The sequence below is a fragment of the Amphiura filiformis genome, chromosome 6 (assembly GCF_039555335.1).
Source record: "Amphiura filiformis chromosome 6, Afil_fr2py, whole genome shotgun sequence".
Taxonomy (NCBI): Eukaryota; Metazoa; Echinodermata; class Ophiuroidea; order Amphilepidida; family Amphiuridae; genus Amphiura; species Amphiura filiformis.
In genome coordinates this window covers 26,114,563-26,142,542 of record NC_092633.1, presented here as the reverse complement: position 1 = coordinate 26,142,542, position 27,980 = coordinate 26,114,563, and the positions used below count along the sequence as shown (strand labels likewise).

General features: G+C 36.3%; 1 protein-coding gene across 1 annotated transcript; it reads right to left on the bottom strand.

Annotated features, from left to right (window-relative positions):
- Positions 1 to 27,043, bottom strand: LOC140155189 (uncharacterized protein KIAA0930 homolog). Its single transcript, XM_072177933.1, is given in 12 exon segments — positions 1 to 797; positions 2,169 to 2,204; positions 3,763 to 3,921; positions 4,683 to 4,836; positions 5,491 to 5,616; positions 5,618 to 5,668; positions 6,222 to 6,362; positions 7,709 to 7,885; positions 10,563 to 10,667; positions 21,559 to 21,570; positions 22,850 to 22,995; positions 26,868 to 27,043. Coding segments are annotated over 12 exon segments (1,260 nt in total). The 5' UTR covers positions 26,977 to 27,043; the 3' UTR covers positions 1 to 753.
- Between the last annotated feature and the right edge of the window lie 937 nt (positions 27,044 to 27,980).

Here is a 27,980-nt window from a genome sequence, read left to right as displayed (position 1 = left end):
TTCATACATCCCTATGGAAGACATGACCTTAATCTCCCACACAGAGGATGTAGATTTCAAATTGAGTCGCCCATTCAGGTAACCTAAATTGAAATACAGGTGATATGTCCCAATCTGGTGTATGGATTTCAACTGGAATAGCGCATTATATGTGCATTTCGACCGCTCAGTGCCAGAAGTGGGTAAGTGCAATAGCTGCCGTGTAAAGATTTGGCAATTTACACAGTGTATTGTACTCATCTACACAGTGTATTGTACTCATCTACACATGGCTGCTACACATGGCAGCTATTGCACTTACCCACTTTTGGCAGCCGATTTTCAAAAATATGCAGTGACAGATACGAAGTTAGATAGCAATATTGTCTTGTGCACGTCATAGGATTGGCTCTCGTGATAAAGGCAAGGCTAGACTTTTGCAAATTTGTGGATATTATGTAGTTTTAGTAATCTGTACAAAACAATGTGACACTTCAATCACCTGTGAGCGGTACTCAGAGAACAAAACTCGCTTCATTTCAGCTGGTAACGTGATGATATTGCTTCTTGTTCCATTCAGTCGGAAGGTTAACACCAACCCATGCACAGATGGGTAATCGAAAGCAAAAACACAAGCACATGATGATATGTCTTGTTCGTTGTCAAGGTGAAAAAGATGAAGAGCTGGAGGAGGAGAAAGAGGAGGAATCTTCTTCCAAGATGGGATGTCCAGGAGGATATTATTGTCATGGATACAGGCAGTGGGTCCTAATGCTAGCTGGTTGTCAAAACAGGTCTTTTCTGGATTTCTAATACATCTATTGAAAAAATAAAATAGAGAAATTGAAATTAATAGTTTTCAATGTGATACCATCTATGAAAACTGCATCTGCCAAGTAACTGTGACAAAGTACTGATGTCACTGCCTCGATGAAGCCATAAGGAATATAAATGGAATTAATTAATAATATCCCCACATCTCAACTTCACAGTGCTTCCCTGATTATACATTATATTGAAAAGTCTTGGTTACCATTAATAATATATTGTACACCTCAAGTCAACCATGTGCAAAGAGAACAAATCAATAGAGGCCGTCAGCGTGACGTCATATGCCGCCATCTTGTGGGTACACGCTGCAATGATCGTTCGATCTCCATGCGTGAACAGCAAAATCACTGCGTCGATGCGTGAAAATAGCTGCGTGGCAAGCTGCGCCCTACGCGGCAAGTGTCTGGCGCATGAACACGCGTATCATTTGTACCCACAAGATGGCGAAAGGCTGACGGCCTCTATGGGTTGAAATAAGTCATACCAAAACCACCTGTGGGATATGATTGCGAGTATAAGCAATACTCACACACAAGGCACCCAGGGGAGGCTGTGGGATATGATTGGGAGTACAAGCAATACCCACACACAAGGCACCCAGGGAAGGCTAGGATGGTGGAAGTATGGGAACTACAAAAGAGAACATGCTCTTCAACATATTGAATCACCATCATGAACCACTGCATCACAGCAGGGCAATCATAAAAGTATGTTACCAAATCTGATATTTTGCACCAAGAAATCGTTAGTAAACCTCAACCTTGATGATGCACAAACATTGTATTCATTACCAGGTATGTGTAGAAATTAGGTTATTCCAAAAAAAAACAAATTCAAAAGAGTTGGAATCATCATGAAACACTGTACCACTGCACAGCAAAGCTGTCAGGTATTTCATACACTCTTGGAGAGAACCAATCATAGCAAATGCTAGAAACTGCCAGGAATGTATTGTGTATAATGCACTGATGAGCAATCCATGCACTATGCACAGTGCTTTCAGACATGTTCATTTTTCTTGCGGTATGACACATTTATATTGCATTTTCCAACACTTTTAGCGACAATTTTGTCGCAAAAATTACGGAATATTTTTCTCGTGTATGAAATAGATTAATAAATGCGTATCAGTTTTTGCTCGAGAAATTGTATAAAATAATGCACTTGTACTAAGATGCTGTGGAGCTGGTGCATTAGATGCATCAACAACTCAGTATGTGTGCATTATTTTGTAAAGTTTCACTCCAAACACATGATATACAATTATCAACCTATAATTATTACCAATCTGATATTTTGCACCAAGAAAAAAGTTAGTAAACCTCAACCTTGATGATGCATAAAAATTGTATCATTACCAGGTATTTTAAGTTTGCCTCCTTGAGCACAAATATCTATGGTGGAATAAAATATCAAATACTGATTATTTCATGAACAATAGCCAAATAACATACAAGGAATTAATCATATGAATTATTTTTGGCAAAATTAAGTGTTTGGTTCATAGAAAGATAATAAATTACTATTTTCATGATTCCCTTTTCATACTTTGCCCTCTGCAAAAAAATTCATAGAAAATAAGCGTGAATGGTAGCATAATGAAGGCAATACTGTTAATGCCATTTTTGAGCGTTTGCCTCAAGCTTGTAAAAATTGACTAAGATCCATATATGTGACCGTACACCACGAATGAGCCGTAAATGTCCTCAATTGTATTCTGAGTTACAGTGTAAAATGGGCATGAAGGTCGTATTCATAGGTACCTCAATTTGGTGCTACGTGTACCTCATTTAATGAGATACACGTAGCACCAAATTGAAATACCTATGAATATGACCTTCATGCCCATTTTACACTGTAACTCAGAATACAATTGAGGACATTTACGGCTCATTCGTGGTGTACGGTCACATATGTGACAAGATCAAGGAGAATTAGTCAAATGTCGATAATTTTTGTTGTTGAGATATTGGCAAAAACAGTGTGCAAATTCTTTAGTCTTATATTGTTTTAAGCCATTGATAACCAGATGTCAGATTTTAATGGGGTTTACATCAAAATGTAGCATTTGCAAACTGCCAAAAAATGGTGTAAAAATCTTTTAATTGAAAATTGCTGACATGCGACTCATTCCCACTGATCATGTCCCATATTATTATGGCAACAATGATGACAGTGAAAGCAAATTTTATAAGGTCCAACATCGATTTGAAGCAATATTGTAATACTTGTTTGAGGAGGACACCTTCAACCTTCAATGTTTTTCAAAATTCTGATTTTCACACAATTATAATGTACATTAACCTTAACCCAACCAAAAGTTGGGAGCGCGTAAAATTCGTCATGTCTGGAACTTTTGTGCGTGCAATGCGTGTGCAAGCTTGCAAGTTGAATTTGAGAGCTGTTGAATTCAGTATTTTTCATGTAGCGGCTAAACATTGCCGTTTTATTCTATAGGCCCTAGTTTTATTGCTGATATCAACAGAGAAATCATTGAAGTTTTTGTAAAGATGAGTGGCAATGATTAAGTGATATTCCTCGTGAAATAATCGGGAATATATGATCTTTAGCTTCTTTTCGTTGTTGAAAGGGATTCAATCATGTTTCACCGTTGTTCATCACCGTTTAACAACTCCCGTCCGGCGCGTCTGCGTGGTTTACTTCGCTCGCGCGTCTGCGTGGTTGACTTCGCTCGGGCAGCTAAAGCTGCCCGAGCGAAGTAAACCACACAGACGACGCGGCCGCATCGCTGTTAAACGGTGATGAACAACGGTGAAACATGATTGAATCCCTAATTAAAAGGACCAACCTCAGTCATGACCAGCGGTGTGATAAGCGTTGTGTAGACAAACATTTTGTGGAAAAGAAATACAAATCTATTTCTTATGGAAATATTACAATATTGCTCTAAGTTGATGATATTGGAAGACCTGCTAGCGGCTGTAAGCTTACCTGCTATAATTCTATGCCATGGTAATGTGACATATGTGAGTTGTACATTAAGTGTATAAGACTCGGATAAGTTAGTTGATCTGGTTTTCTTCATTTTAGTTAGAGTACTATACGGTCTCATTAACTTCATTTTCCAAGATTCAGAGAGAGGAATTTCATCTGAAAGAAGAAATAGAAAGGAAAGTTAACAAAACTGTTGCTCACATGGTGCTAAATTTGTCCCTGAAGGTGAATCAGAGCCTTCATGCCATATTTTGTTAAATTATTAGTGAATTTGCTTATATAATACAGTTTATTTCTGCAGGATAATACATTAATCTTATAAGAAATGAGTCAAGGAAGCCATTGATCACATTTATTTCCATATGTATTGCAGTTATTGAGTTATGACAAATAATAGGCAAAAACAAACAATTTTGTTACTTCCCTCCCTCATAGAAAAAAAATCACATATATGGGAGGGGGATAAAACCTACTGCAATGAGCCTTGGGATCTCACATATTGAACCCATACCGTTTCCTGTGAGTGTGGGATTTATCTTTTGCAATATTTGAACTACTGAACCAATACTAGGCTTGTTTGTACTCATTTCAATGCACTTTTCATGTTGATTCCAAATATGGTCATGAAAATTTACATTTCTGAAATTTTTGAATTTCTAAAATTTTTTTGAAACTTGTCGTCAGAGAGTTAAAGATCAATAGCTCAGGTACTGCATTGATGCACCTTAACTATGTAAATTTCATTCAAAAGTAGGAAAATTGTGGAGAAAGAGAGATCATACCACTTTATTAAGATAAAGAATTGCATGAAATGTTGACATCATGTTTTTCTTTTCTTCAGTGTTCTCATTACTTTAGTCTTTGGTGAATGATAGCTAAAGATTTCATATTCTGCCGCGGTATAAATCATGACCAACCTTCATTCTGTGGATAGTTATCATCCTCATACATGGAAGATAACGTTTCACTATCGGAATGAGACTTCCTCATGCCGCCCCACTTTTGCCCCCAAGGTAGGCTATTGGACATGGCACGATTGGCACGACTATGGGCTGGTGAAGCTGGAGTGGACTGCAAAAGAAGCAAAAATGAATTAAATATCTGATATTAGACTTTTGATATTGAAATTGAAAACTCATTGACAGTTGCTCATTGACCACTTTCATAATTACATGTGCAACAAAGCCTCATGCTACACTACATTTTTGCATTCAGGATGGGTTTTTTTTAATTGGCAGACAATGTTTAAAATACCAGTTATTTGGCTATTCCATTTAAAATCCACACTACCCCTGTGGAAGATTTTGGAAATATCTGCCACAAGGGGAGTATGAATTTCAGATGGAATGAGCACATTAATAGCTCCATTTGAAACTTGCCCTCCCTCTGTGGAAGATATTCAGGTTGAATCTTTCTCAGAGGGGGTATGAAATTCAAATGGAGCTGCCTATGAGCTAATTCCATCTGAAATTCATACTCCCCTTGTGGCAGATATTTCCAAAATCTTCCACAGGGGCAGTGTGGATTTTAACTGGAATAGCCCATTGTGCATTCTCCCAATGCAGTTATCTCCAATTGGGCCTAAAAAAAAATTGTTTGATTAAGGCCTTAGTTTTAAACACAATCCATCATGTGTATTCTTGACATGAATGCATGGTTTGTTACTATTGGTGTTGAAAACAGATCAACGGAATGGATTTGAAGTGAACAAGTCACATGACTTACCCCTCCACTTTGTGGATATGCCCAGTTATCGTTATCATCCACTGTATTTCTACTGACGGCCACCTCCGCATAACCTTTGCCCTCTGGTCCTTTCATTGAATGAATTCTACTACTCGACCCTGGTGCTCTTAAACCATCCCATTGACATCCTAGATACTAACTTGGCTGGTGTACTGGCCTATGTAAAACAAAATCACAGTATCATGTAATAATTATCAGTTGTTTGGAAGGTGGTGTGAAAAATCTCAACATTTTACTTTCAAATCGAGGAATACCCCAAAGATATTCTGAGGTTTGAAGCAAAATATTTTTCAAAATGCCCAACATATGACTGATCATCCCTTTTCAACTCCTCACTGTACAAAACAGCAAATAATGCTGCACATTTGTGACCATAATGACGAACTAAGATAAAGTCGCAATTCTGGGTATCTTTTTGAACAGTTGAAATTGTCAGAAAGTAAGCTTTAAAATGATATATCACTTGTCATAACTGCTTGGGAAATCAGTGCTTGGGAAATCAGTGCTCAAAAATCAAGTTAGCTCTTGAAATTCTTTTGTTTTCTATTGATTTCTATAAAGCTTATATATTGGTCCATATCTCTAAATAAGCACATGCAACTTTACACTGGGATCATGGTGGATGGTCACATTTAGTTTAGTGAACAAAGGAAAAAGTTACTTTCAAAAAGTGAACAGATATTTCAGTTTTGAATTTTTGTAGCCCTTACCCTTGTTTCATATACTGTTTTGAGTGCTTCATATCTGACAGAACCCAGGAATACAACACTGCGGAATGGTCCTTGTTTCTCACATGCCACTAGCTCCACACACAGCATCTGACCTTCTTGTACTGTAACATCACCAAATACCTGTAACAAAGTCAAATTACAAAATGATGGAGCGTCATAGGTAATGCTTCAATTTACTTGATTCAGATTTTACCAAATTAAAAGTGCAATCAGTGATGTTATAAACCAGTGGCACAGCCAGGACTTTTTCAAGGGGGGTGCAAAGGGGGAAGGCAATTTTCAGAGGGGAAAATTTGATGAAAATGGTCAAAAATGGGCTAAAAAGTACACAAAAAAATGCCTACAAATCTTAAATATCAGGGCAGCCACCATCCCACAAGGGATGGATAAGACATTCACAGAGGCAGCTGTCCCCCCCCTCCCCTCCCTTTGCCCCTGGCTATTCCACTGTTCCAAACCAGAGGAGTCTTAATGTGAAGTGCTACAAGGCTGCTTAATTTTTTTTATTTATGAAAAAGTACAATTGTTCAAAACAACTCAACACCTGTTGTCAAAATGTTGCTTTCAAGAATCATTATGTTGAAAAACGTGCACTCTGTAGCATAGAAATGATATATTAAAGGCCACTGCCATCAGCCATTTTGGAGTTGATTTCATCTGCAGCTAAGGTTACTGCTTCACTGTCTGTATTTCCTCCTTAGTGATGCCTTCAGGCATGAGATCGACCAGGACTTAGTTTGACAATGTTGTTGACCAGACCTTGATTTGACCAATTCAAGATATAACAAGTCCTGGTGATATTACAGTAATTACACATATCTCAAATACTGTTCAGTATGAACATGACTACAGCAAATAGGCCCATAATGTCATACATGTCTTATCTTTGATTTATACTGTGTTTACTACCCCTTGTATCTTATTGCTTCGGGAATGTCTTTAATCATGGAATTTTCAGCCCCACATTTTGTGATCCCCAATAGATTCATGAGCTTCAAAGGTGGGTTTGCCGAACTACCTGTGCATAAAGCGGTGGCCCGGCTTACAAGAAATGGAGTACCTCATGTTCAAAAACAAACTAGGAACCCCTGCTCTGAATGCTATCCAGGGACAGATTTATAGGAGTACTACCCCTGTTTTTCAGTAGGTCATCTCATCTCCTCCCAGCTTGAACAAGAACCCGATTTTCCAATGCTATCTCAGACATCAATAGGACAATTTCCTTGCCAGACTGACACAAAGGGAGCAAGCACTAACACGCCGTTGTACACATGTGACCCCTCTACCAACATGATTGCTATTGACTCCCCAATCAACCACTCAAATGGTTTGCAATGAGTCAAAAATGGCGCATACCTATCATCACATTCCTATGTCAAATAACATAAATGTTTAAATAATACAAGTTGCAAGAATTTGTTGAGCCAAACAAGAGATAACTAGATGTAACACCGAGGCCAACTTACCTCATCAAAATTGTCTATAAAGAAGAATAAATTAGGATAGGAAACTTCTGATTCGACACCTTTCTTGTCCATCCTCCTCCGCGATGGTGAGGCATAAACTGGTACTGAATCCTTCTTATGGATGGCCATCTTATCTCGAGTTTTGGTACATACTGCACAGGTTAATATATATTCATACTACAAGATAAAAAGATACATAAATAAGAATAACATATGATTTGAGATTTGTGCATGTGTATTAATCAGAGATGCCAGCTAGTGTTGACAATGCACACTCAACCCACCCACACACACCCCACCCCATACACCCTACCCCCCACACACACACCCCTACCCCACACAAAAGTATACATATCCTAAAGCTGTTGTAAATTTCATGAAAGTATTTTTGAGTTGTATTACTACAGCAGTTTTGATATGACAAGCAAAAACATGTACAACAATGCCGCATAGGATAGTACATTCACTTCTACCACAGTTCACCACTTTTTTGTTCACACTATCAAAACAAAACATATCTCAAATGTTAAATTTCACTGGGGTAATGAAAAAAACATGAGGTTTCTCCTGATACTAAAATCTCAATTTTGATTAAGACGAATGGGAATGAGGCTATCAATTGGGGCACACCCCTTTAAAAGGTTGTTAATTTCACTGATTGCAAGACTAATCTGAATCTTTTAAGACAAGGCAACATCTACTATACAGCACATCAGGCTACCATATTTAATCACTGTACCAAGTTTGAAGTTGATTGGTTATTGCGTTGGAACTGCACAGTGGATTAATGACTTTGCTTTTGCCCGGACAGCCAAACAAACAACCAGGCAGGCAGACAGGCAACCATCTGGATGATAACATAAGCCCCATATATGTGTGGGGCCAAAAATTAAAATGTAATATTAAAATGTATGTTCCTGCTTTCAAGAATCTATGTTTGGCAAAATTATGATAAGGGAAATTTTTGCTTGTAGTTGTCCTTTAACATTCAAGTCTATAGATGCAGCAATAATGTTATGGTTGCCTGATTGAATCAAAACATTATAGGCAGAACACAAAATCACATTGCATGGGCACTGGCCAGGTTATGTTACATGCTAGTGGTATGTATTATAGCCCAGTAGTGAGGTTGTGATTTGAGTTTGATCAATAGCTGTACAAGACTTTGATATTGAAAGATGTATTCATAACAACACGGCATATTCTTTGTGTGTTGAAGGGTGATCTCTTATGGCAAGGTAGTAAAGGATGCTACAAGGAAATTGATTATGTTGATAAGAAAAGGTCCCAATAATAATAATTCAAAGACTGTAAAATAGGTTTAAAGTTAATGACTGCATAATTATTACACCATCAGTTGGAACTTGTGTTTAACAGTGGCAGCGGCAAGAAATTTTGTCCAGGGGGTTCGGGGAAATCAACAAATCTTGCACAATATTGCCACAAAAGTAGACATTATGTAATTTTTTTTGGGGGGTTGCCTTGAAACTGGGGGCCAAGAAAATATTGGGGGGAATGCCCTTCCCCTTGTCCTCCCTCCCCCAGGTAGTGCCGCTCCTGGTGTTTGATTAATTTTAGCTGGGTCTAGCATACTAAATTTGACATTTTACTAAATCCTTCCATCCATACATGGATAGAAAGAGATCATCTCATATTCTTTATATGTGCCTGGACACCTCGAATAAGCCGTAAAAGTCCCCCTCTGGTCATTTTTACTTTTTTACATATTTGCAAATCGCATGTTTCAGGGATTAAATGACACCTCAATGAACTTCATATGACAATCAGAAGCGAAGTTATGGCTTGTTATAGGTTGCCATGAATCAAAACACGAAACCGAGAAAAATGCGTTCAAAGTTAGTGAAGCAAAATGACCATTCATCAGATGGGCCTCAGAAAATGTAGATTATTTCATATTTCCACCTATTTCTTTAAAATAAAACTTTGTATGTGTTTAGAAGAAAGCTTAAACATTTCAAATCTGCAAAAATCTCAACTTTGCCAAAATACGAGATTTGCATATATTTTCACCTGTAGCTCGAAATGAAGTTTGCCGAGTTTACGGCTCATTCGCCGCGTCCAGCCACATATAATACCATGGTTTTTTTGGACCGGTATTGTAATGTTTCTGTGCCCTATATTTGCCTGTAACTCAATTACACTAATGCCATCTCTGGATGTATCATTTCATATCACATAATAGACATTCTGGTGATACTTTTATATTTGGGACACACAACACATTCATTGGGGATGCAGAGAAACTAACTAGAACCTTACACTATGAATAGACAATGAATGACATGGTCTATGGTATGACAAGCATACATATTTATAGATGCCTCAATCATTACAATATGGTTTATAGCCCTGTGCATCACATATATCAGGATCACCTGTAGCTCAGTGGTTAGAGCATGTACCCTGCATACACTAAGTCCCTGGTTCAAGTCCTGGTAAAGGCAGGGGAGACCGCACTCATGGCATGGGGGTAGAGGTGAGGGCGAAGGCAAGGGGGGTAGAGGCAGGGGAAGGTACAGGGGAAGGGGAAGGAGCAGGGGTAGGGAGACATCCCATGATTTTTCCAGGCTTCATTCATTGACCTTAAACCCCCGTATGCCATGCACATGATTACAGACCGGTAGCTACACAGGTTACGCTGCCCTGGTCAGCGATTCCGTGAGCATATAACACTTAGGGTGATTGCGTCATCACAGACCCTGGGATTCACGCATGTGCAGTGGTTTTCATTGTGGTATTTTGTGGTATTTTAATGGGTGTTAGGGTTAATATCCTGGTTGGAAACACCAAGTTTAAACCTTTATTTGATTCATAAACGAGTTGAAAGTCTTACCTGTTGTAAAATTAGATTGAGGTAGACAGTTTCTTCCCAGTCGATACCAGGATCACCTAGACTTGGTAAATTCTTGGAGTCTTTTCTGTAAACTTCTAACCTTGCCTGTGAAAAGAATGATAACTCAATACGGTCAAAGTAGAGTCAGAGGAAATGTATGCTCAACCATCAGCACAAATGTGAGATCATTAAGGTTACACGAAGAACGTATAAAAAACGTATAAAAGACGTATAAAGTTGTTCTCTAAAACCGTGTTTTCTCAGCAATCAAATATCGCAGTGAGTCAAATGTTGGTGCATGGATGTATCTTAACATTATTTTTGTGTGTTTATACAAATTTTTAGAATCCGTTTGAAAATCCTTCGTTTAAATCATTTTACGCACCATGTTCACAAGATCAAAAACACGTTCCATGCAGTTTTTTTTTCAAATATTCTCTCCGTATAAAACTACGCCGAGTAATTGTTTTCTCCTTTTTTGTATTGTACTACAAATCGACCAAAGAAATAATGTTGCCATGGGGAAGAACCAAAAACAGTACCGATTAAATTTTATTAGCCCGTTTTGGGGAACAATTTTCGAGAATCTTGTACCACAAAACACTGTTATGTTACATTATCGATATCTGGATTGTGGAACATTAATTTTGATTTCTAACTGCCTACATTATTTCTCAAAAGTATGTCGATTCCTTTACCATTTGAATTTCACTCTAATTTAAGCTACTTTTGCAAAAATCGAGGTTTTTCGCCATCGATACCTCCGACATTTACAGCGGTGATGAGATTGTTTATCATAAGAGCCTGGTATACACTATTCCATAATAGTCAGTTTGAGATCAATCGATTTCACAGATCACTCAGTAGCTCAATCGGTGAGCGCGCTGGACTAACGTTCGACTATATTATACTATAGTTTTGAGCTGGAAAACTTTGGTACGTGTTCGAGTCCCCATGTGGTCTATACTGTCTATTTTATTTTATTTTTCTCTCGCTTTTTTCTTTTTTCTTGTTCGTTTCTTTCTTTCTGACTGCAGCGATTGATTGTTTTGCCCGTTTTTTTTTCATTATATAATTCAGGAATTTTTAGGCTATACTAGTCTAATAGGCGCTGCCTATGAATATATTTTTACAAATTAGATTAACAAAATATTGGTTGTTGGTTTTGTTACTGTTGTTGTAGTTATTGTTGTAGGCCTATATATTGCATAATCAGGGTATAAATAGGCATACTAGGCCTATTATAGCATATAGAAGCATTGATTTATTTCACGACAGATATCATCCAGGATAATTTTAAAATTGAAAATTTAGAAAATCCAAAGGAAAATTGCGAAAACGGCTGCCCACAATCACCCCCCATCAGCCCATATGGTCCTATCATGGTCGCCCCTTCCCTATCCCTGCAACATATAGGATGACTCACGAGCCGCGGTTTGTCCGTGGCCCTAGTTCAAATTGATACACTATTGTGCAGCGTGAGTTCATTCTTTTCTGCATGGCTGTTTCCATTATTAACTTACGCCCCTCTGGAATCAAGCTTTGAAAATCAATTGTGTTTAACCTTAAGCAGAACAATCTTAAGTAATGCAAATTCTGTTTCAAATCATCTTTTTTTTTTTGGACAACTTTGACCATTTTAATAGGCTACAAAATGTTCATTATTTGGTAAACATTGGGACTTCTTGCTTGATTGCCATGTTGCTGAAAATGGCAAAATGCAATAGTTGAAAACTAGGTTCTTTTGCCCATGAACTCAAAATCATATTTGGTGACAAACAGATTGGTGAAAAAACAAAATTCTATCCAACATCTGCACAAAATCTATGCTTTACCAACTAATCTAATGAATCAGATTGGAAAACAGGAAATATTACAACTATAGGTATTCAATTCAATTCTCATCCATGTTACGAATTTGAATGCATTTTGAAATCATTAATAGTTTTTTGTTTTTTTTTAGGTCAACCATGAATGATCCTAGCATTTAGGTCTATGTCCAGGGACACTACAAAACCGAAAAAAAAAAAAAAAAAAAATTTAAAAAAATTAATTAATTTTTTTTTTTTTTTTCGAAAATTGGGTCCCACCTCCCAATTTTGAAAAATGTTCACCCAAAAACGGGGTGGGACTATACTCGCGTCAGTACGGTAGTACCAAACAAGAACACTCTCAAATTTCATACTTGTATGAGCATAAGGATTATAAGACATCACCTATAGAATTCATATTTCCTGTTCCACACCATCTGACTGGTATGAACAGTGTCAAGGTAACCATGGATAGTGAGGGTACAGAACACCAGCTCAAAAATGAAAGACTTTAGAGTTAGTTAGAAATTAGGACACAGACATTTAGTACTGCTCTGCTTCCCTTTTCTTAAAAAACTAAGAAACATGGCACTGGTAACTGCTTGTGGATTTGATGTGTATAGACTGATTTTAAGATTTAAAACAATCAGCCTTTTATGTTAGTGTGTATAACCAAGATTGTAGCTACGGCCAGAGCTACGGTGGGTATGGAGCCCACCACTCAATCAGTTTGATGATAGAGCCTACCACTCATACTAAAAAACATGTTTATTTGACCAAATGTATCCTTAAAGTGTCCACTTTTGTTGAAATCTTGCTAAATCAAGCACATTCTGTAAATTAATACCACCCGACACTTAATTTCTGCTAGCTACAACCCTGCTTATATCTATTTTTCCTACTATTCTCTTTTCGTTTCTCCCTTCCCATCTCATTTCATCTTCAGTCTATTTTTTACCCTCCCCCCTCTTTGCTACTTTCCTTTTCAAATTGTTATAAGCTTTTCTCCTGATTATTAGTAAAAGCTGAGAAAATAACCATTCAAATAACATTCTTTTAAACCGCCCTGTAAAATGGCAAGTATAACAAGTGAGATTTTCACTGTTTTTGATTTGCGGCAAAATTGTCCATTCACATCAATTTAGATGTTGGAATTTCAAAATAAATATCTTCCTTTCCTCTCCGTCCTTTAATCTTCCCCTCCCCTGTTACCCACATTGACTATACATCACTGAACTTTGTAAGTGGGACCATTCATGCATATTTCAAATTGTAGCTTGTCAAAATACTATACATTATGGAGGACTGCAGCTAATTTATCAATTTCATGCCTACTCAGGTTTGAAATCAGAATGATTATAATGCGTTGGCATCTTGACTACAGGATTGCTGCGCATGTACATCAACAAAATTATGTGTACACATCTGGCAAACTACTTGGTGGGGGGAGCTCAGAAAAATATAACAGCTCTTTAATTAAAATGTCTTTTTTTATTGTTAAACGAAGAAACAAAATGTGAAAAGCAGCAACGCAGTCATTGGTTCTACATGTAGATAATGTTAGGCCATATTGAGAAATGGCTATTCCAGTTGAACTCCATATCCCCTATGGAAGACATGACATAAATCTTCCGCACAGGGAGTGTGAATTTCAAATGGGGTTACCCGAATGGGTGAATCCATTTGAAATCTACACCCCCTGTGTGGGAGATAAAGGTCATGTCTTCCATAAGGGGCGTATGGATTTAAACTGGAATAGCACAATACAGGTTCCTAGTGTCCATGCCAAATACTTAATTTGGATATTGATATTATTGATACTAATTAGAAGGAAGCGATTTTACTAAATTGCTCATTTACTCGCTTATTAAGGAAATGAAAGCGACGATAACAATTGAGATAATAAACTCTCATATTTGAACACTTCCGTAATAAAGGCCCTGAATACATGAATCTGTTTTGCATTGGTTAGACATGTTACTAGTAGAATGTCACATTGTCTATGATGTGATGTGGCAAACAAATTGGTGTGTGTTGAGAAATGGATGAATAAATTGTACACTCATTCATGTAATTTTAAAGGTTAATTGCTTTCAGTACCAAGAGTTCTGACTGGGGGGCATTTTCCCCCTCATGCCCCCCTCCGTGGCACCGCCACTGCAGATAGAGTCATTCTCATTTATAAATTGATGTCCTCCAGGAGGCGGGCATCCATTCAAACAGGTGGTAGGTATAAATGGTTGTGGAATTGAACCAGAGACCTGTCCCTGTCCTTCTGTCATCTTATACCTAACCTCCAACATGGCTGCCATTTCAATTGTTATACCGCTCTGTTATTGCAGAGTGCCTGTAGATGTTTGTTTTCAAATCATTTGATGGAACAGAATATTTTGTGCAAAAAACCAGGCGGTGGGTGGCATGATACAGAGAGACGGCAAAACTGCCCAGCCGTATGGCACTTTCCATACAATCGAAACACAGAAAATCGGTACTGAATTTCGCAGCTGCCGTGATCATTGGTATGCGCCGTTCAATTTGCCTACTGAATGATCGGAGCCTAACCAACATGGCGAATTGAAAACCGTCACAGCGACTCTCACCCAGTAATAATCAAATTTTACTGTATTTAATTAATTTGAATTTGAAGGTTAGTTTTGTGGGGTTCATTATCGAACCCCAACGGTTTTAGCTTGTATTAATATTATTTATTAACATAGGCCTACTTGTTTGTGATATTTTAAGCGTTTTAAAATTTCAAAATAATCCCATTCCATTACACAGCTGACAAAGGAAATTTACTGAATTTAGAGAATGAACGGCGTTCACCACCTGCAAAAAACATAGATATGATTGTTCCTTTAAAAGAAGGGCAAGTAAATTGATAAGAAAGCAAATATGAAAATGATATACTTGAAATAGGACTCAACCTGCGTTATTTGTCTTGTGTATGAAAGCCTGATAATGTATGTACATGATGCACATCAGTGTCTTTACCTAATGCATTCATCAGGACATATATAGCATACAATGTATTACCCGTAATTGAAGTCACAATTCTAATGCACTCTGTTTGGTGAGTGGCGACTGATTCATGAATTATTTAGATAGACAAAACTATGCTTCAGGTATATAAAACAATCCCTGGCAAAACAATAGAATTATGAATCTAATAATGATGTACACCAACAACAAATTAGAGTTGATGAATGATAACATAAATGAATAGCGGCTATAATGACTGCCGCTGTTGACAATTTTTACCTGCTGTCCAAAAAAATTAAAATCCAATTAATTATCATGGACATTAAGTGAATAAGTGGTACTAAAAACAATAAAAGATTCACATGACATGTATGTCATCTGAAAAAATCAAACCAGCTGCATTTTTCTGAACTCGGGCTAATGATATATATATTTTGTTTGCATCACAGCGGCTTGATAAAGCATACAATGCTGCTGGTCCTGATCCAGTTGAATATGGAATATCTGTCTGCAGGTTGTATAATAACAACACTATTAATTACATTGGGATAATGGGAAATTTTCACAAGATTTTTATTTCTGCGCTTTTCATGTTTACTTTTAGACCAGCAAATTTATAAGCCCACACAAATATTTTTTATCAATAGGCTTTAATGTGAGGTTTTGTTTGCAATCGCGAATAAGAAATCGGTAAACTGTTCCGGACAGTTCAACTTGCAAAAAATTAATAGTGCAAAAATATTGCACTTTGCAGTACTGAAAAAAATAAATTAAAAAAGGATGAGCCTGACACTCCTGATTTACATTATTTCTTTTCTGTTCTCATGGTCCAAAGTGTCAGGAAACTTCTGATACCAGGGTATTAGTGTTTTATTGCCTGAACAATACTGAATACTGAATAATGTTGTTTTTGAACAAAATACTTATTTTTAAAAGGTAACAAAACAAAAAAACAAAGGTTTATCGCTCAAATATTTTGCAAAATAACTATGAGCAATGGGATATTTTTTTACTATATGCTATGTGGTTTTTTTTAACTGTGTTATTTTAACGCCTACTTTGTCCTTGTTCTTGGGAGCTAAGCTGAGCTACATGGCCATCTTCTATTAACTTTTCTTCTGAAATCTAAAAAAAACGCATAAGTTTTCACATACTTATGTGTGCGGGTTGAGAGACAAACCTTGTATTTTTCTTGGCTTAAGTATGAGTCTTTAATTTTTCAGTACGGTAGTGTATTTGTTGAGCTATTAATAAGCTTCTTCTTTTTCGCATTTTATCTCCATTGTTTATCTTAACATTCCTATTTCCTGAATTAAATATTATTGCCTTTTTACTAAGCATCATTTTAAAGCTCATTACAACATTCAACAACAAAATGGAATCTACATGGTAAGAAACATATTGAACAGACTACAGTATGTGATTGACACACATGACTTTGACATAACCATTACAGCAACTAATAAATCAATGAAAGAGATATTAAAGGAGTATTTTGTGATACTAGCATCCTCTTTTTATGACATTTTTCAATAGATATCCACAAAAAAACCATATTCCCAAAATTTCAGTTGATTCCGATTTTGTGTTTGCGAGTTATGCATGATTATGTGTATTACACTGCTCCATAGACATGTGTTGTAATTTCGTTCTGGTATACCAGAACGAAATTCAAATTTACACACTATCTTTGCTAAACGAATTAATCTGCAAGAAATTTTTTGTACATAAACATTATGTAGCCAGAGTTTCCAGTGATATAAAAATCTCAACTTCTTTTGAGAAAAGTGGGGGGATGATGCTGTGGATCACGAAATGCCCTTTTAAAACAATAATTGTACATACATATAATGGACATGGTAACAAATTTAACACATTTTCCAGTACTGTGTATTATTATTTTAAAGCCAATATATAGAAATACGATAAACAGGTCAGATCTATCCATTCATTCCACTTCAATAGCACGCGCAGATATTAGAGAAATGAAGCATCGTGTACATGGTATATGCTGGTATCGGGGTTAACTGGTTTATAGCCAATCTATGCAATGATATTATAGCACAGAGTATATTATACAAATATTAACTGTCTATGAGTGTGATGGTCGGAATATAATAACGATGTGAAAGATGGATTGTTCCATTCCATGAGCCAGAATGGCAAGTGGAATGGAACAATACATCTTTCACCTGGTGATTATAATTCGACCATTACACAAATTTATGACAGTTAATATTTGTTTTATATTACTCAGAATACATAATTATATTAAAAATATATATAACAGTAACATTAAACCAAGTGATTGAAAATGAAAATGTTTCAAATACAAGATATTGAAAAATGTATCAATTCACACCAGGTATAGCGCTATGTGAAATAATTCAAGGGGTCTCAAACCCCCTTGCTTCTCAAATTTCGGGGTTCTGAGAGAATCTGTTGGATTCTGTGTTCTGAGGCAAGGTGTTGGTGTTTATAAAGTGCAGAATTCACTTTTCATTTTAGGTAGGCTTTAAATAAAAGGGTCCAAGACACTCCAAAGTGGATACTATAATTTTAAAAATATGGGGTCTCCCTGCATTACGGGGTCATAGACCCAAGACCCCTTGTAGCATAAACCCTGATTCACACCAGGGGGAGGTGGAACAGGGACACAGTTCCCGGGCACAGTTCCTCCATTACAGGGTTTGACCCATGCTCATAAGCCTGTCTGGCCATGTCTTCCTGCCCACAAGCCTGCCTGACCATATCTTCTCCTCAGAACCACATTTGCAGCTTCTCTTGCAAAACATTAATATCTTCCCATCATTTTACTCATACCAATACCCATCAGCTTCCTTCCATACTGGTAGGTGAAGTGAGGCACTTGACGTGAAAGTAACGATCTAACTTCTATGTGTGCAACATGATATTTAAAACTAGCTTCCTTTGGATTCTCAGTGAAAACTTTGAATTGACCTTTTTGTTAAATCCCATAAGCCTTTGCGAGTATACCTGAGAACTCGTCATTTGACGTTACGCCGATCTGCATCGATGCGCACTTTATCAAACATCGTTACTGCACATTGGAAGTCGGCGTGACGTAAAATGACAAGTTCTCAAGAGTACTCGCAAAAGCTTATGGGATTTACCGAAAAGGTCAATTTAAAACAAATTTGATTTAGTCCGCATCCCAGCATGCATCTGGTGCGACTGACACATACAAGATAGTGTGTAGCATTGGTCAATTCTATCTAAGGGGAACATTTCTACATCAACGGTATAAAATGAAAGAAAATAAAAATGGTTAGTAGAAAATGTGCTGTGCATTTACATTCCAAATGAAGTTAATACACCATGGGTTAGAGTCAAGGTACCATAAGAACCAATGAATGAATTATCAAAAAGCGTTAGGGATGGTGCAATAATTATGTGTACCCTCGGGTGGTGAATTATAGGGGGGGCAAAGATTTTTGGCAGGCCAAAAGGGGGCAAGCATTTTTGGCAGGTCAAAAGGGGGGGGTCAAGTGATTTTTGGCAGGTCGAAGGGGGGGCAAGCAATTTTTGGCACAGATATTTTGGGTACCGTTTCTATATTACGCCCTAAAAAGGTATAGGAAAACGCTAGGAACACGTTCAAATATGCAAAATTTCCTGCTCGCATTATATGATAAGACAATTTAAGGTTTTAAATTCGGGTTCCCTAAAAATCTTGCATGTGTAAGGGTGGGGCAAAGATTTTTTGGCACATCAAAAGGGGGGCAAAGGTTTTTGGCACGTCAAAGGGGGGCAAAGATTTTTGGCACGGCCAAAGGGGGGGGCAAGCGATTTTTGGCAGACCATTTTGAGAATTCACCACCCTGGGGGTACACATAATTATTGCACCACCCCTTAAAGCACCCACATTTGTAAGGTATTATGGGTGAAGTAAAATTATCAAAAAAAACACCACCTACATTTGCAAGGTATTATGGGTAAGGTAAGGTTTGCAAATTCAGAAGAAGAAAAACCTGGGACTGGCTGAAACATAAAATGACTTCATTGTATTGAAACATACACTTGTCCAGCTCAGGAAAATAATGGTATCAATATGTTTTCTAAAAATATTTCACAGAATAACTTGGTGACTTGAATCAGAGCTAATCAGTTACTCAACTTGAGTAAACCATTCAAATGCATTGTAACAATTCACTACCCAATTATGTAGTGGAGAGGGGAGGGCAGAAGTCCAGAAAAACCTTTTGTAACCTCACCCTGTATTTTAGCCTTTTACTGTTTAAGTGACTTACGGTGTCACCCATTAATTCTTCACCCGCACTGTTTCTACTAGGCATGTCACCACATATCACCCACTACAAAAAATGTATTAACCACCTCGCATCGCCCCCGTCAATCCTTTGCTCAATAGAAGCATACTAAAAGATTCAAATTGTTTTGAGTTATTTTGGTACATAGGTAAGAGGCTTGATACATTGAGATCAAGTTAATAATAATGCTTAGCTGCAATACTGAACATATAATTTTGGTCCATTTATTTAATTTTTTGAAGAAAGTTAAAACTTAAACATAGATTAAACCTTCTAGATGAAACACACAAAAGAGCAAATGAGGATTTCAAAAACTAAGACAAAAATAAACAAATTCCACATAGGTGTTCTGATTAGCCAACAAATGAAGGAGTTGGAAAATGAAGGAGTCGGTAAATGAAGGGTAATAAAAGAGTTTGTTACGCAAAAGGCAAGTTACTCAATTCACAAATTACACTTTAACCAGGAGGCTAGTTAAAAAAGTTAAGGAGGAATGGTTACAGAATTTCAATATACCATTTATTTTAATATACTCAATTTTTTGTACTTTTATACATTGAGACCTCGGCCGAACAGTGCCTTATCTCCATTTTTGGTGAAAAGAAAAAAAGGGGCTTTCCAGTTATAACAAAGACTTGAATCCCATTTCTAATAAAACATATCCTTATCTCCAACAGACCTAAATTGCAACACAGACTCAAGTGGGACAAATCTCAAAATTGTCACAATGGATATATGAGGTAGTGTTGCAATGAGCTCTTTACCATTTTCCACCCTGATGTGGCAGTGACGTCAATGCACCGAGGCAGCTGTTTCCCGTGCCTATCTATGCGGCTTCATGTGTGTGAACGCCAGCGAACACGAGCTGCACCCAATAATATACGCACTGACTTCACTGCCACATGAGGGTGAAAAATGGTAAAGACATGTTGCATAGGGTTACAGGATATCCCTCCAATGGATAATCTTACCATCCTTCAAATAAAATCTTTCATGTACATAATACTAGTACACAAAACTGAGTATATAAAGTTTCAAGTTTGTTTCCCGCATGTGGTCTGAAAACCAAAATGTTTTGGTTTTTTTAAATTTATTTTTCAAAGTCAGGATTAATGGTAACATATCACAAATATTAATGTCAAATCAGTGTAGAGTATGTTTTTTGTTACATATGAAAACAGTAAGTTTTAGGACTTTCATAGTATTTATTGATTTCCTACTGGTTGTAACGAATATGTACAAGAACAAAACTTTTTTGGATGAACTTTTAAAAAATCAAAAAAATGAAATGCGGTAAAATTGCTCGGAAAAATTAAATGTTCAAGGCCTACGGGAAATATACTTGGTTTTTTAGTCTTACGGGTGCCCTCAACCATCAAAATATAAGTGCCACCTTAAATACCCCCCAGAACTAACTGTAATCTGTACTGGGGTAACTCTTGTTTTCAACACACTTAACCTTTTCCCTCACTATTCTCTTTAATCAAACTCTCCATTTACCTGCCCTCTTGGAAAATGCATACCTCATGGAACCTAAAAATGCATCAACTATGTGGTAGAATTTATGTCACATCTATCAGATACTTGATGCAAGTTTAGGATCTGACCAAAGAGATTAGAATATAAGAGTATGTACTCGCCTAGTCTGCAAGTCGCTCATTGAGGGCAAAATAGTGCACCTCCAGATTAGTTTACCATGCACCTGGCATTTTTTTATTTTATAGTGTGTACTTCACATTCTGTATGTAATGCATTCTAAAAACAAAGGTTATGGGATACAAACTTTTGTAATGCTTAATTTTGGGATTGTACAATGAATACACTTGTGTTATGCACTGGGGGTCTTCTGAGTCCACACTCTTTATGTCTAATTTCTTTGGACATCACATACTTTTTCCAAATCAAATCACTTACCCGTTCCATTTGCTGTATTCATACATATTTATGCAAATTTAAAAGAAACAAAGCAGAAAGAAATGAATAAATTCACAGACTCACAGTTACACACACATACAATTACAGAGCCAATGTGAACAAAATGTAAAATAAACAAAATGAAAGCATACAGTTGTTGAAATACAAGCAGAAGTCATTTCTTTGGATAGTTGGTCCACATCAATAATATTGTTATCTTGTTCACAGATATAGCATACTGATGATCCGAGACTGATCAATGTCCCATCATTGGTATAACTATATAACTCTAGAGTCAAGTCCCTTTGCCACTTGGTGATACATACAGTGGACATACCGTAAAACCTTGTCTACAAGCATATAGAGTGCTTTTGATGAAAGCTTCAGGCGTTATTCATCGACAATGATAACACTAGTTTGAGCAGAATTACCGATACAAGCATATATACAAACAAGTATTATTGTAAGACTAATCTATTGTGTTGGCATATTTATGTTCATATTAAGTATAAAGCTTTCATCAAAACAACTCTATATGCTTGCAGAGGATGTTTAAAGGCATTCCCATAACCCAATAGGGTTTCTGACCTTGGTATGTCTGGCTTTTGTACACATGTAGTACAGTTGACCATACCTTGCATTGGAATTATGTGCAAATATCTGGTGTTTTCATCCTTTTATTTAAAATTCAAAACATTGAGACTTATGAATAATATTAAAGCAGTGGGACAATATGAATGTTTCCTGTAAGAAAGTCAAATATAAGTTATAAGTCTCAATTATTAGCTTGTTGGCTGCAGTTTTAAAATTACCATTTTGTGTGTGTGGCAATGGGGACTTTGCCTTTAAAATTAGGTTATATTGATCAAATTTCCCAATCATAGTGCATTGTAGGAATGCCTTTAAACCTCCTCTGATATGCTTGTAGACGAGGTTTTATGGTAGTTCAATAACCAACAATTCCTGCAGGTAAATTAACTTGCTGATCAAAAACTAAAATGTGGAGTTAAAAACTAAAATGTGGAGTTAAAAACACCATTGCTATCTGCCCCAAGACTCAAGTACATCAATTCGATGTATATCAATGTCTTGCATTTGATGGATTACCTACATCGTACCTGTAAGCTCTAGGTATGCAAGCTGAACTCCTTTTGCATATGATTCTATGTAGTTATCCTTGTTACATCATTCCCAATACTTGCACACCCTATTCTGCATATCACATGCAATAGTTTGTAAAGTAAGAAGAAATAGCTGGATAACACAATAATGAATTACTCATGTATTTTACCTGCATTTCTGCTCTGTTTGTAGCCGTCCTTCTGTAGACAAAGAATAGCATGTCATCTCTGTATTCGTCATGTGTATCTAGGAAGTGCTGACAAAATAACCTAGTCCAAAAGCAATTAACTTCCATTGGAACCAGACAGAAGCCACCTGAAATAAGAACAGACATCTTTCTTTACAAATATTGTTCTTGCACTTCTGCACAGTGTCTAAGCTAGCCACCCATCTAGTCCTGCCAGCAAGACTTCAGTCTTTATCATAAACATAAACATAAACATAATGACATCTACGGTATGCCGAGTTACAGTTACTGGAACTAGCCACCCATCCACCCTTGCTCGAGAAATCTAGCCAAGAATTTGCTCACCGATAGCTTCACATTCTAGGCTAGAGACCATTGCATTCAAAATCTAGTCGGATTCGCTGAAGCATGACACCATGTAAAGCAATGGAAGTACAGAAGTAAACACCGCCAATCACGACAGGCGATCTCATCAAAAATCTTGCTAAAATTACACTTCAGCAAAATTTTAGACTGTCCAAAATAGGCAAATCTTGCTTAAAAGATACAGTTGACTCATCGAAATAACTTTCATCCAAATTTCAACATTAACAGAATAAATAACCTCTGGCGCAAAAAATTACACCGCTGTCCGACCGAAAAACGATAGCAACGCACTCTAGCTTCGAATGCGAAACTATCGTGTGCAAATTCGAAGCTAGAGTTCTTGAGTAAATCCACCCTGAGAATGGATTTAAGGATTCTAAGCTATAGCCACTATCACATTGTGCAGAAGTACCTGAGCAGCAGCACCATCAAAAGTCACAGAAACTCATCGGTCGCAACACATAGTAGTGTATAGGGGTTCAAATTCGCAATCAATTATGGGAACCTTTTGCGAGAACCTTTGGTTCTCATCAAAACCAGGCTTTCAATCCCCGCAAAATATTGAGAAAAACAGGTAAAACCATTAGGCTGTCACCACCTTCCCCCATGCACCTGGCCTTAATTATTTTTTTCCAGTTTTTCTGACAGACAAAGCATGTGTCGCTTTCACTACCCTTTCACAACAATGCTCAAAACTAGCAAGTTCATTTGGCCAATTAGCCACCATTGCCTTTTTGTGGAAAAACATAAGAAAAGGTGAAAATACTACAACCAATATGCTTTCATTACTACGGTACGTGAGCGAGGTCACTTGGGATGGTCAAGTAATAAACAAGGCATGCGTCATGGGGTTCCATTTGTGATCATACAATAAATTGACAGCTCTAAAATGAAGATAACTTTGCCTTTTTTTCCCAATATTTCAGAATTATATTTTTGGATTAATAAGATTATTAAATCATAATTTCCATTGCAGTAAAGGAAGGTAAAATATATAACACAACATGCGGTCTGAGACTTGGAAGCTTAGGAGAATCTAATTTCTTATTTGCTTCCTTACTTGTTTCTAAAATTGTTGTGATGAAAAGACATGTTAAGGTTGGTCTGAACCCTGGAATTATGAAAACTTTCGGCCTCATAACTTCTAAATTGTTGGTCTAAAGTATATAAAAGTATACATATTTAGAATGGCAAAGACTTGATAAGTTCATCTGTGAGGTCAAATTTGGGCCAAAATGGCACTTTTGGCCCAAAATCCCAAAAATAGTGGTTTTTGGCCCACTTCTTTTTCGTACATTGAAACAAAAAAAATCTTGGGCCAATTTTTTTTTTCTTAATTTTTAAAAAACTAGATGAAAATATCTAGGACCCGTTTTTTCATTTTTTTGAATTTTGACCAATTTCACCAAAAATATTTGAAATTTGGGCCAAAATCGGGCTTTTTTATGATTTTTTGAAAAATCAGCATTTTTGACCATTTTTGGCATAAATTTCTCAAAGTTGGTCGAAATTCAAAAAATGAAAAAACGGGTCCTAGATATTTTCATCTAGTTTTAAAAAAAAAATAATAAAACATTTTTGGCCCAAGAATTTTTTTGTTACGATGCATGAAAAAGAAGTGGGCCAAAAACCGTTATTTTGGGGATTTGGGGCCAAAAGTGCCATTTTGGCCCAAATTTGACCTCACAGATGAACTTATCAAGTCTTTGCCATTCTAAATAATGTATACTTTTATATACTTTGGACCAACAATTTTGAAGTTATGAGGCCCGAAAGTTTTCATAATTCCAGGGTTCAGACCAACCTTAAGAAGTTCTTGGTTATTATTTATAAACATATTGCAAGACACTTTCTTCAAGCTAGGGGTACGTAGGCCTTTGGGGAAATAACAAAAATAATAGGGGCCTCCCCGTTTTTAATTATTGTCAATATTAATATTTTGCGACATTTATAATGAAAACAATTAACACTGAAGATACCCTATGGCACCTGCTACAACTTGAGAACAATCCTCGAACGTTCTAAACTTGTAGTTACTACTTAGTACCGGGTACAAGGAACTTATAAAATACGATGTCCTCGTTCAGTGCCGTACTATTACGCTGACTTTCGTATTCGGCGAGGAGGACATTTTCGACCTCCTGGTTTGTTTACAAACAGAGAGGTAGACAAAAGGCCTGTCAAAGCTGTTCCGGTTGTCCAAATACTCAAGTATCAAAAGGATGGTCCACAATAGAGTGATTCACGCAACATGAATAGGGGATTAAAAAACTGTGAAGTACATGTAGGACCATGTGCTTCTTTTGTCCAATTTGCCATCAAGATTTCGAATGAAAACAGTTCAGACCCAGAACACGATCATGTCAGAAATTAATATTTTGTTCTGGGTCCGATTATTCGGACTAGTCCTCGTTCACAAACTGATACTATCCGTCCATCGTATAAGACTTTTACCGTACGGCTGCGTGTTGAAGGAATATTACACAGTCAAGAATAGGCTCCGTCACCCGCTGTTTCGGATCCCTCACAGTGTCCCAAAACATCAAAAGCGTTGCACGTATACTTTACTTAAGACTGTCCTTTTTCACATAACGCAGACAAAGTAGGGCCAACTTGCCTAGAAATGGTCAAATTTTGGCAAGAAATATCTCTGTGTAATCCTATGCAAGTCCCACATCACATCGATATCGGCGATCATGTTTTTTTACTGAAGTTAGGCTAGGCTGGTTCCCAACAGCGTCATGCATGTGACGTGACACAGCTAAAATAATCGACCAGAAATCGGGGATCATTAAAACGTCAACAATTTCAAAATACGCAATGACAGTAAACTTAATGGCGAGCAGTCTGAATTTTGAGCCATACAAGTTTATGTGGTGAACTATAGAAAAATTATTTAAATTTGTGTACATCGTGGAACATATGTACATCTCTTTGCATGGTTGTGCGTAGTAAGCTGTTGCACGCACATAACCTCGCTAACATGGACGCGCAGAGTAGCGTTGTACGCTCGTGTTTGTGTATTTACATGATTAGTCAAGGAGTAACATGCGTAGTTCAATGTTCCACGATGTACACAAATTAAATAATTTTTCTATAGTTACTACAACTGATATAATTTATAAAAAAGTCGACCAAATTGCCGGATTTTAATCCCGGGGGGGCACTCACATGTTAAGGTGGTACGGGTATGTGCGGCGCTCAAGGCCAGGGTCCCTTTTTCAGGCTCTCCGGCAGTTCCTTAAGCCCCACATTTGGATCTGCTCCAGTTCTTTGAGCCTCAAACTCTGACAATTGTAGCTCTTTAAGCTCAAATTTGGAAATAATTTCGAAATGTTTAGCTCAACAGCCTATAATTTGGCCCTAATTTCAGTTCTTCAAGCCCCTATTTTGTTGAGTGCCCCCCCCGGGATTTTAATCCTTATCCTGCTAGGACTTTAAAAACTGTAGTTAATAAACATGATAACACATTAATAATAACAAACACATGAACGCATGTATATCATGAATCATGCATGCATGATGATACACACAGACAGTCATCCAAATACAATGTACATGTACAAGAAGATGCCCAGTTTTATGTTTATGTTTATAAAATACGTTACACTTGCAGCTCCAGCGAGATGCCTACCTTCAGCAGTCGGGTCATTTCGCACCATACGACCTCGTTCTTGTACAATCTCACGAATCATATAACGGAATGAACTCTCTTTTACCGGATGGCCTTTACTTGATGCCATTTTGTCTGAAAATTAGTACTAAAATTGAGAAAAAGTGTGACAGTTCCTACTACAACTTTGTACATTGACATGATAATGAAGCAAAGATCAACATTAGAAAATTATAACGTAGAGATCGTGTAAAGATGTCTATAAAATACAGCTGAAGTAAAATATGATTTAGGTCTTAGTTATTCATAAAAATTTCAAAAATAATATTTAATTAAAATATAAATATATATATTATTTGAATTGTAGCTAATTGTATTGTAATGTTTATTATTTTTCTGCTATATGATTATTTATACATTTCAACCTGTCAGCTTTGTTCATGAACAACTCGTTACAATTTTTTTCTGCGCTGGGGTCTTTAATATTAAGGGCGCATGATACATAATTTCCATTTTCCTGATCTGCGGTACATTAAAAATCATAAATTCATTCAATCATTCATTTGCAGTCATTTTATAATTTATATTCAATTGTTTGTTACATTCAATAATTTTCATCTTCATTATTTATTTATTTATTTATTTATTTATTTATTTATTATTTATTTATTTATTTATTTATTTATTTATTTATTTATTTATTTATTTATTTATTTATTTATTTTTTCGTGTATATATTTATTTATTTATTTATTTATTTATTTATTTATTTATTTATTTATTTATTTATTTATTTTTTTTATTTTTATTTTTTTTCGTGTATATATTTATTTATTTATTTATTTATTTATGGCCATTTATTTACTTATTTATTTATTTATTTATTTATTTATTTATTTATTTATTTATTTATTTATTTATTTATTTATTTATTTACAGACTCATTCATTCATCGATTGATGATATTAATTTTGTATATTTCTTTATTTAAAAAATTCTTTTTTATAAATTTTTGTAGCTTCAAATTCTGTAGTTTTAATTTTCTGTAGTTCTAAATTTCTTTTGGTGTAAAATTTTTTAAGTTCTAAATTTCTGTAGTTCTACATTTCTTGAGCTATAAATCTATGAAGCTAT